The 10,610-nt window shown below is 47.8% G+C and overlaps 2 protein-coding genes across 2 annotated transcripts; one reads left to right on the top strand and one right to left on the bottom strand.

The window, feature by feature from the left end:
* The first annotated feature begins 483 nt into the window (after positions 1–483).
* On the top strand, positions 484–6,127 carry LOC124672326 (gamma-aminobutyrate transaminase 1, mitochondrial). Its single transcript, XM_047208573.1, has 19 exons — positions 484–612; positions 1,342–1,472; positions 1,602–1,686; positions 1,835–1,907; positions 2,440–2,537; positions 2,637–2,729; positions 3,274–3,347; positions 3,544–3,582; positions 3,725–3,813; positions 3,891–3,967; positions 4,053–4,127; positions 4,223–4,270; positions 4,380–4,463; positions 4,543–4,630; positions 4,767–4,845; positions 4,932–5,022; positions 5,098–5,176; positions 5,515–5,630; positions 5,736–6,127. The coding sequence occupies exons 1-19, from the start codon at positions 571–573 to the stop codon at positions 5,808–5,810; spliced, it is 1,536 nt and encodes a 511-aa protein (XP_047064529.1). The 5' UTR covers positions 484–570; the 3' UTR covers positions 5,811–6,127.
* Positions 6,128–6,326: 199 nt separating this feature from the next.
* On the bottom strand, positions 6,327–7,914 carry LOC124671344. The gene is made up of 2 exons (XM_047207726.1): positions 7,830–7,914; positions 6,327–7,447 (listed from the first exon to the last, which is right to left on the bottom strand). Exons 1-2 carry the CDS (start codon positions 7,912–7,914, stop codon positions 6,327–6,329), a joined length of 1,206 nt encoding a protein of 401 aa, XP_047063682.1.
* Positions 7,915–10,610: the final 2,696 nt, after the last annotated feature.

Here is a 10,610-nt window from a genome sequence, read left to right as displayed (position 1 = left end):
TTTCAGTATCTTTTTTCAGCAAGAAGGTATAGATGAGAGATGTGCTGATTGACCCCCTCCAGGCGTGGGCCCCTGGGCATCGCCCATGGTCGCCTAGGGCTAGAGCCGGCCTCCGTTTCAAAAAAAAGCTTCCCAACTCTAGATACGAATATAAGTAACTTTGCTGAGTAAAATATATTTTGTACATTTAAATTTAGATAAACTTGGGAAGGTTTTTGTGAAATGAAGGGAGTACAACTTTATGGATCTGGATCTGAGCATGAATCCACGTACGCCCAGACTGAGCAAGCAAAGTATTTTTGAGCAAATAAAGTAGGATTAGGCACGCATATGTCGACAAATCACAAAGATGCGAAGAGGTGCACGTAGACTCGTTTTTCCTTGGGATAACTTGGCCACGTCACGTCTAGTAAGTACCTCGGAAAACTCTGCTACGTCTCCTTGTCGCCCCCACCTCTCCGGAATAAATCCGTGACGCGACATGTCCACGGCCCGCAGCTCTCTCTACGATTCTGCTAGGAGTACTCCCTACTAGTCTCCTTCCTCCGATTCTAGCTCCGTATCTCCAACATGATTGCGCGCGGCCTGCTCCGATCCAATGCGTCCTCGCAGGTGACCACCGACCCTCCCTCTTCCTCCCCTCGCCTTTCTTGTTCCTCACAGTCACTAGCGAGGTAGCACGGGTGTAGAGCAGCCGCGCCGGCCTGGAGCGGAGCCGCCAGTGAGACAATGGTCTGTCCCGCTGTGGTCGCCGCGATCTGTGACTCGCGCCGTCGGCGATCGCTTCCTGGAGATAAGGGGGTCACGCTGGGCGGAGCTGGATGATATGCCTGACTGGTAGCCTCTTATCCAAATTCGGGTCAGGAGATTCTCAAGGGGGGATTTTTTTCCCTCTCGATCCGCTTTCCGGTGATACTAGTTTGTGCGGCTCTGTGCCGGAATCTGCATCTCCTTGGAACCTATCTTTATGCTTCCGGTTAATCACGCACGGGTTTACTTTGCCTGATTCCGCTTAGTTCCCTTTAAACGTTCGCCCTTCAGTACTTTCAGTTACTAGCTTTTGTGCAACTTTTGTAGCAGCACTATATGCATGAATAGTTGTCCACCTGGGATCACTGTGCCATTTAGGGGCTCCAAACATTCATACTGTGTTTGTTCTTTCATGTGAAAGTTGTGATGCTTATGATCCACTGCACACATTCAGATGCTATGACTGTATGGCATGACTATTGTTTCACTACTTTCTGTGCTGTTCAGACTTCACATGTGACCTGCCCGATTCCTGCCACTGACTCTCACAGCTAATGTGTGATGTTTCATTTTATTTTCCTGAATTCGCAGGCAAGCAAACTAGTGAAGTATTTAACCGCCACCGGGAGTGTACAAGGGCATGCAGATAGTTTGGCAAATGCATCAGTCAGACATTTCAGTTCAGCGCCGTCTCCTCAGTCAAATTCAACTGAAGAAAATGGGTATATATTATTTCCTTTCTTTTTTCGAATTATCACTTAGGTGCACTCTGTTATGCTCTGAGGTGTATGCAGAGTTAGATTCTGTGTATTTACTACCTACTGCTGATTTTTGGAGTATGATCTTACCAGGTTTAAGGGGCATGGCATGTTGGCCCCATTCACAGCTGGATGGCAGAGCAGCGATGTGCACCCGCTGATTATTGACAGATCTGAGGTGTGAGCTTCTCACACTAGCATCATATCTGCTTAGTTGCCTTATCATGTAGGGAATCTGTATATGGAAACTTATGATGTTCTTTACCATGTTGGTGAGCCATATATCTATGTTTTATTACTTATATAATGTTCAACTGTATATGCAGGGTTCTTATGTTTATGACAACAATGGGAATAAGTATCTAGATTCTCTTGCTGGTCTATGGTGTACAGCTTTAGGTATGTGCAAGTACAGTCGCAGAATTGTGCATTCTTTGGGGAGGTGGCGTTTTGGCTCATAGGAGCAAATGCTCACATTATACAAAATAATTAAAAAACAATTTTAAAAATGTCAAAAAATTATGACATAATTTTTTTGGTGTACATCGTGACATTTTTTGTTAGTGCACAAGTTTTCATGGAGAAACAATATTTTATGTGGCGTGTACAAAAAAGACAAAAAAATGTCCTGTACGTAGTCGTGTTATAGCATCAAAATTTGTCTTTTTTACAGGAGCCACAAATTTTTGTAGTTTCTTTTGAAAACTTGTGCACGAACATAAAATGTGTAGATGTACATGAAAAATTTTACTTTAGAATTTTTTAACACTTCGAAATGTAGATTCACATAGTGGGAGCAAATGCTCCTATGAGCCAAAGTGAATATCCCATTCTTTGGGATAATATATCTGCATCACCATTTTTTGTGGCTTTAGAAGTAATGTTTAAACTCTAATTTTGTTCCTCTTTCATGGATTCGCAAATTCTTCAGGTGGTAGTGAGCCTCGATTAGTCAAAGCTGCAACTGACCAATTAAATAAGTTACCCTTCTATCACTCATTTTGGAATCGTACAACCAAGCCAACATTGGTAAGTTTCTGCGCCTTTTATTGACCATCGGTTTATTAAATTCATTTATTAAATTTACATTTACAAATAGTGATAAGGGAGACACTTTGGTACTTTTAGGATCTCGCAGATGACCTTCTTAGCATGTTCACTGCAAGGAAAATGGGAAAGGCGTTCTTCACAAATAGTGGTTCAGAAGCAAATGACTCGCAGGTACGATTGCTGGAAGAACTGATGATTTCGTGCACAAACTATAATGTAGATGGCAATAAATTTGGAGATCTTTCAAACATACTATTCATTAAGAAGGGTAGCAACCATACCTACAAAATATGTTTCTGTTAGTGTCATTCACATCTGGAGGGAATCACTGAAACCTGTTTTACACAGTGTTATGTTAGTATGTTGAAAACACATCACTAGCGACCTTTTTCTTGGGAAAAGTAGGGCAGTGAAACATAAACAGTAGGGTGGATTGTGAGAGTATCAACAAAATAAACCTTTTGGGTCCTTTTTAGAAGGCTAGTAATCAGTAGCTACTGCTCCCTGGTTCACCGTTTACACATTCTGGGAGATAGGCATAGTTATTTTGCTGAGTGTATCTAGCTGATTTATAGGCTGTACTGAATCCACAATCGTTTGGTGATAAAACACTAGTGATTTTTATGCTGTTCGTAGAATTTTCCTTGTTCCCCTCTTCTGGTCTTCTCATAGCACTGGTCTGACGGTTACAGCATTTACTCTTGTTCCTGTACAGGTCAAACTAGTATGGTATTATAACAATGCATTGGGGAGGCCAGACAAGAAAAAGTTTATTGCACGATCAAAAGCGTAAGCAACATAATTTCTCAACCTTTTGCACTTGAAACTAAGAAATATATGTTTTGCTTTATTTGTTAAGTAATTTGCATTAGCATTAATGTCTCGTGCCATCACTTCAGTATTATTGAAGTCTCGTTTTTTATGTTCTTTATGAAACATGGTGCTATTTTGAATGTCACTCTTACTATTGTTGCTTTTGTTGCAGATATCACGGATCGACATTGATATCAGCTAGTCTCACTGGGTGAGTATTGGCCTAAAAATAATGTTTTCCTTATAATGTGGATTTTCTTCTATCGGTACCTAATATCTAGTACCCTGAAGAATTTATTAGTCCATTTGTTATTGATACTTACTTAATTTGTTAATTCCTTCTGTATTTTTAGTCTTCCTGCCCTGCACCAGAAGTTTGATCTACCCGCACCTTTTGTTCTGCACACAGACTGCCCTCACTACTGGCGCTTCCATCTTCCCGGTACATTTTACTTCAGAGTTTAGTTGTATGATCAATGCATCCCATTTTACTAATGAGATGGTTTTGATGTGTGACAGGTGAGACAGAAGAAGAATTTGCCACAAGACTTGCAAATAATTTGGAGAATCTTATCCTTAAGGAAGGACCAGAAACAGTAAAGTCGTCTTGTCACCGAAGCTTATATTATGCAATATAGGTCCCAAGTATATTACTTGACTAATCTGTTTATTATGTTTCAGATTGCTGCGTTCATTGCTGAGCCTGTCATGGGTGCTGGCGGTGTCATCCCGCCTCCAAAGACTTATTTTGATAAGGTGATAATAAACAGCTTCAGCTACAGCTTCTATATTGAAGTCTTGAATTTTTGTTTTTCTTGTTTATCATATCCCATTTTCTTGTGTATCAACAGGTTCAAGCAGTGGTTAAGAAGTATGACATCCTTTTCATAGTAGACGAGGTACTTTACATTCACTTCTCAAGTTAAACACAAAAAACAAAATCTTAGCTAGTAAAAGAGCACATGAAACCACTCGATGTAACTGATATTAATTGATTATGCCTTTTAGGTCATTACCGCATTTGGAAGGTTGGGAACCATGTTTGGATCTGATATGTATAACATCAAGCCAGATCTAGTCACCTTGGCCAAGGTAAAATTTCTTTCACGAATATATGAGTACATACTAATTATCCAATGTTTGCTGAGCCATGCCAATTCCATGACAACAGGCTCTTTCATCTGCCTATGTCCCCATTGGTGCAACTCTTGTTAGCCCTGAAATAGCAGATGTGATTGATTCTCAGAGCAATAAGCTTGGTAAGTGAATGGCACTGCGTGAGCTCAGTTTCTCATATATGCATTGGCATGTCCTGGGTGTTTTTTTTTTAAGGAATATATACTTGATGAGCTTTTAGACACATATAATGTGCTGAGCCGCTGCCCTTTTTTTCAGGTTCATTTGCTCATGGCTTTACATACTCTGGTCATCCAGTTGCTTGCGCTGTCGCCATTGAAGCGCTGAAAATCTATCGGTATAGTGCACTTTCCATAGCAGACAGTGCCCCTGCCCCTATTGGCTTGTTGTTCCTGATGAATCTTTCCAACTATTTGGTATCAGGGAAAGGAATATTCCTGATCATGTGAAGCAAATTGCTCCGCGCTTCCAGGAGGGAACAAAGGCCTTTGCAGGAAGCCCAATCGTTGGGGAGGTACCCATCTTTTCTTTTTTGTGTTAGAGACTCCTTTGTTGTCCAAAAGCATAATGGATATGCTTTTGTATGCAGATCCGTGGTGTAGGGTTGATACTTGGAACTGAATTTGCTGACAATAAATCACGAGATAGTCCATTCCCTGCAGAATGGGGTAAGTCACTATACACTAATGACAACCTGTCCTTATTTTTCAGTAGAATGCTTCAGTGTGCCAAATCATAGCTTGGAATCACTTAATCTGAAGCATTCTATACTAGAAGATAATCATTGACGTAAACCTGAATGTTGTGCAAACATTTCTCGCTTCTCTCTTTTTTAAAACTGAACTATTATATGTTATTTCGGTAACAGAATTCCTGGACTTGTTCAGAACAAATCTAGAAGATCATTGTACCGGGAAATGTAGAACTGCTTGTCGTATTCTGGGATAAACATGTATCTCAAAACCACAAAGTACCTTACAAATTGTTTCCCTGATGGCATCTTCAGGCGTTGGTGCTATCTTCGGACAGGAGTGCCAGAAGCGTGGCATGCTGGTTAGGGTTGCCGGAGACAGCATTATGATGTCGCCGCCATTGACAATTACAGCCGACGAAGTAGATGAGGTAATATCAGAAATCACAGCACCGCCATCATCCTTTCCATTTTGGGGTTTGTAGTATAAAAAAATGAAATTGGTACTGAACTGTCTCGCTCTGAAACTCTTTCAGCTAGTGAGCATATATGGGAAAGCTATGAAGGCCACTGAGGAGAGAGTGGCCGAGCTCAAATCCAAGAAAAATTAGACAAGATGCAGCACGACGATGATACGGATGACGGTGGCATTGGATGTGTACAAAATAATTCCTTGCTCTCGGGGTGAGGTGGTAATAACGCAGCGGAATGAACGGCCTTTCTTGATGTGCAAAATGGCGAAGTGTTCTTTCACAAAGCAACGGTGATTGATGATTTGATTAGAATCACAAGATAGATTGCGTACAATCTCACATGTAAAGATAATCTCTTAATAAAGCCCCGTTTATATGTTCGCCATATTGGAAATTCCTAATTATACTGGGCAGGTTAAGTTTAGAATGAAATATTTTCAAAGAGTTCCTTATGAGATTTATGCCTCCCCAGTTTTTTATGAGTCGATAAGACTTTAAACGACTCATATTTATCTACTTATACAACCAAAACCAGTTTTCAAGGAGTATCTGTATCTCCGAAGAGAAGATACTGAACATTACAAAATGCATATCGTACAAGTAGTCTGGCACAATGCTAAAAAATGTGTGCGGTTAGGCGCGCATATGCATTAGCTAGCGACGTAGCAGCCGGCGAGTAGGCGGCGGCTTGCAAGCGCAAACGAGCGAGACATCGTCGACGACGGGCCCACAGAGCGTGCCGGTGGTGTCGGCCATGGTATGATATCCCGAGCTATAGAGCACCACTCTCGTCCGGTTCCCCTGCGCCGTGAACTCGAGCTTGCCGCGCATGTGCCCGCCCGTGCCCCGGGACGGATACTCGACGGTGACCGTCCCCTGCGCCCCCGTGGCCGCCGCCACCACGCGCATGGGCGGCAGCTCCGGCGCGCACGCCACGCACCCGTCCCGGGCATCCCCGACGGAGAACTCCATCCTGCACGCCGCTCCCGGCACGGTGTCCACCTCCTGCACCAGCGCCACCTCCGAGCCGACCACCAGCTCCACGGCCCGCGCGCCGCCTGGCACCGCGTAGTGCGCGGCGTCGACGTACTTGGCCACCTTGGAGTAGGACATGACCATCCAGCCCGGCAGCGGCGACACGTCGTCCTCGTCCATGGGCGGCACCAGCACCCCGCACGCCGTCCCCGGGATGATATAGGGTCCCTCCTCGAAGTCCCCGTTCCTCAGCAGGTTTCCGCCGCCGCCCCCGGTGTCGCTAGGCGCGCGGAGCTTCTTGATGGCGACGGCGTCGACGATGGGGCCGCAGGCCGGGTCGTCCACGCCCTCGTCGCCGTGGTGGATGACGAAGGTGACGATTCCCCGCTCGGCGCGGAAGGCCCAGGCGTATGAGTCCCAGCCGCTGGCGCTGTACACGGTCTGGATGGGGATGGCGCTGGCCGGCGTCGCCGCCTCGTCGCCGCCAATGGGGACGACGGAGAGGTTGAGCCGCTCGGCCTGCGCGCAGGTGCGCGAGGCGCTGAAGGTGACGGAGTAGTAGGCACCGCGGGTTACGCTGAGCTGCTGCCGCACGGAGGCGCCGTTGCCGAGGCGCAGCGCGTGCACGCCCTCCGGCACCGCCAGGACCATGTCGCCGGGGCCCAGGCTCTTGCCGGAGTCGATGTACTCGACGAGGCCGGTGATCCTCCAGTAGGGGATGGCGTGCTCGCCCGTCACCGTCGTGCCGTTCATCTGGGACCTGTTGGGCGGGTACTCGAAGTTGCCGTTCAGCAGCGCGCCTGCATGCATGCGTGACGTGTCAACTACTAGTATTTTTGCTTGTAGCCGGGCATGCAAGATCCCAAGTTGGCCATTTCAGAATTCAGACAGTAAACTAGGGTTTGATTTCTGCCGCGCGGCACCTTGGGAACCAATTAAAACGTCAACGCCAGCATAGTATTTTTCGGGCAATGTTACACCCTGATAATAAAGAACTAATATCACAGTAATCATGCAATGAGCGGATCGGAAGTGATCGATTCGACGATCTGTTACCTTCCATGGATACTCATCGATCGTCACCGGCGGCCGGCCTACATGCATTGCTGGGATGGATGATCGCAAAGCTCACTAGGTAATCATGCAATGGAGAGATGCAAGAGTGGCTTTCGAGGCTCTCACCGTCTCCGGCGGAAGCATGTCGGGCAGCTGCCCCGCAGAGGAGCATGAAGAGCAGCGCGACTCGGCGCGCATCGTCGGCCGCCATCGTGATTGTCCGATTTCCCGGCGAGATCGGTTGGTATTCCCCCACTTCGATCGACCGGCGGCGAGCTGATATAAGTAGCTGCCGGGCTGTGAACAACGCGCGTACGCTCTCGATACTAGAAGCTGATTTGAGTGCTATGATAGTGATACGTTAGCTTAGCCAGGGGACTCGCCCTTATAGGAATGGCAGATGTGCTAGTTCGTAGCTAAGCTACCTAGGGCGCTCGACCGACGCGGTGACCATGTGAGGGAGGCACGGTGACCGTGCGCGGAAGGCGCGGTGCCGGCGCGCGGCCAAATTATCGGCCGTCCTCCCTCGTCTAGATCCGCTGGACCTGCGGCCGTGCTAGTGTGCAACCGCGCGCGGCCCCTGCGTGGCACGTGTGGCGCAGTGCATGCAGCATCTGCAGCCATGGATTGGATGGCCGTTGAGATGGAGATTCCGGCGCCATTTGCTTCCCTTGATCGGGCGGCTGGTGTGGCTGGGCAGGGTGGTGAAGCGGCACACCGCACCCGCACCACCTCGCCTGCCCCTTTGACTCTCCATTATACCCACATGCAGTGGTGACACAGCCCGTTTCCTCTGTGTAGGCACGTTTCTTCAGATAGGATGGTCATGTCCATGTGCCATACATACCCACATGCAATGCCCACATGCGCACTGTCATGAACGTTTTCCCTACATCTCAAACCCTGTTTCTTCCGGCCGGTAGGATGCCGATGTCCATCGGCACGTACACTGAAGGCAGGAAATAATGGAATCAAGTGAAATCGCACCGCTCTGCGGCGACTTGGGAGGTCAAGAAACCCTAGCCGTCCAGCCCCTCTCCCGCCCCTCCTCTCCCTCTCGTTGCTGCCAGACACACCGTCGAAAATCGTCGATCGAATGCCAAGGATGGAAGGGGCGAGGCCCTCGGCCTGGGCGAGAGCGAAACTAGTTCCCCTCTTTTTTTTTGAGCAAGAACTAGTTCCCCTCTTCGATAGCATTCAATGGTGACATTGTTGCCTTCTATTTCCAATTTATTTTTGTTGGTGATCTTCGTCCTAAAGCTGAAGCCTTGCCTCATGAGTACCGAGCAAAGAGGCGTGCATGCTAGTTTCTGGTCCTTAAGTCGTCCTATGTGTGCGTATGCGCGCTCTTGGGGGAGCTGCTTCTCCTTTAGAGGTCTAGCGCCCTTCGAACCAGGGCAAGAAGATTGGGGCCTTCCTCGGAGGTGGAGGCAAATGGCACGATGGTTGTCAACGAGCTGGGACTTGACCGGGATTTCAACCTTTTTATTCTAGCTGGTATGGGAGTCTGACCAGCCTGGACATGAAACACTCTTTTGAATGTTTGATGAGCCACCCGTTGCGTGGGAGCGCATCTTGCTATTGTGAAGGGGTTTTGTTTTCGCTCAAATTTGAACTAAACCACCGACACTTATAATGGATCGGAGGTGCACCATTTTTCATTTTATATTTCATATGTTCATAATATCTAAAATATTATTTGGTTGCTACTTATTACAAAATTCGGTTTATTTATTAAAAACGTTTGAATGTGCAAACATTTTTAGAAATCCTGTAAATGGTTTCCGTGCGGAACATTTCTTGAATCCCTTTAAAGTGTTTTTCTTAATCATGTGGAAGTATTTTTTGCAACCCCGTAAATATTTTCTTTAACCCCCGAGAACACTTTCTCTAACCGGTGAACATCTTCTGAATCTAGCGAAGCCCTTTTTAACATGCTGGAAGTATTTGTTTCGGGAACCGCAAAAATTTATTTTAACATGAAAATATGTTTTTTGAATTCCGGGAAAAGTAATTTTGCACCATACATAAATAATGTTTTAAAGTATGAACAATATTTAATATATAAAATATGAAAAGAAAAAAAGGGAAAAAGAAGAAGAAAAAAAACAGAAACAGCGTACCTGAATGGGGCCGGCCCAGCATCGAACCTCTTAGAGCATGTCTAACAGACCCCTTAAAACGCCCAACCCCGTAAAATAACCGCCGATATACGGGGTAGAGCTCTACTCGGCCGTCTAGCAGACCCCGTAAATCAACTCCCTGTATCGAATTTTTACAGTTTTGGCTACGGGGCGGCTCCTCGCCCCTTACAAGTACAGGGTGGGAGGCTGAATACAAGGCCAACCCCTCACCTGTGGCGCGGCCGGATTTTCACCAAATTGCAAGCGCTTCCGCCATGGAGCCCCGCCGGAGAAACGTGCGACCACCTCCGTCGCGCCATCGAGCGTCCGTGGGCTGCCGCGCCGCGGTGCTCGCGGGTCTTCTCGCGGCGGGGGCGGGCGGGGCGGCCGTGGCGAGCGAGGGCGGTCGTGGCCAAGGCGATGGCGGGCGGAGGCCACCGTGGCCAAGGCCGTGGCGGGCGGGGCGGCCGGCCCACGGCCGGTGGCGGGCGGGTGCCGGTGGTGGGCGGTGGAGACGGGGCCGTGGTGGGCGGGGCGGCCGGTCCACGGCCGGTGGCCGGCGGAGGCCGTGGTGGGCGGGGGCGACGGGGGCCGTGGGCGGGGTGCGCGCCGGCGGGGCGGCGGCGGGGGTGGCGGCGGGCGGGGGCGACGGTGGGGGCGAGGGCGGTGGGTCGGAGGAGGAAGAAGGAGAGGAGGAAGAAGGGGAAAAAAAGAAAAAAAATGATTTGGCATATTCTAGAAATATGCTCTTTTACAGTTTAGGGATACGGGTTCTACTAGCTCG

The sequence above is a fragment of the Lolium rigidum genome, chromosome 7 (assembly GCF_022539505.1).
Source record: "Lolium rigidum isolate FL_2022 chromosome 7, APGP_CSIRO_Lrig_0.1, whole genome shotgun sequence".
Lineage (NCBI taxonomy): Eukaryota > Viridiplantae > Streptophyta > Magnoliopsida > Poales > Poaceae > Lolium > Lolium rigidum.
The sequence above is the reverse complement of the archived record's forward strand: the minus strand, read 5'-3'. Positions and strand labels throughout refer to the sequence as shown.

Bases quoted from the DNA above. Each gene is read 5' to 3' on its own strand.
- LOC124672326 (XM_047208573.1), top strand. From the start codon at position 571: ATGATTGCGCGCGGCCTGCTCCGATCCAATGCGTCCTCGCAG. The intron at 4,128-4,222 runs GTGATAATAAAC...GTGTATCAACAG, and splicing joins CAAAGACTTATTTTGATAAG to GTTCAAGCAGTGGTTAAGAA. The intron at 5,177-5,514 runs GTAAGTCACTAT...TGGCATCTTCAG, and splicing joins TCCATTCCCTGCAGAATGGG to GCGTTGGTGCTATCTTCGGA.
- LOC124671344 (XM_047207726.1), bottom strand. From the start codon at position 7,914: ATGGCGGCCGACGATGCGCGCCGAGTCGCGCTGCTCTTCATGCTCCTC. The intron at 7,448-7,829 runs GTGAGAGCCTCG...GCATGCATGCAG, and splicing joins ACATGCTTCCGCCGGAGACG to GCGCGCTGCTGAACGGCAAC.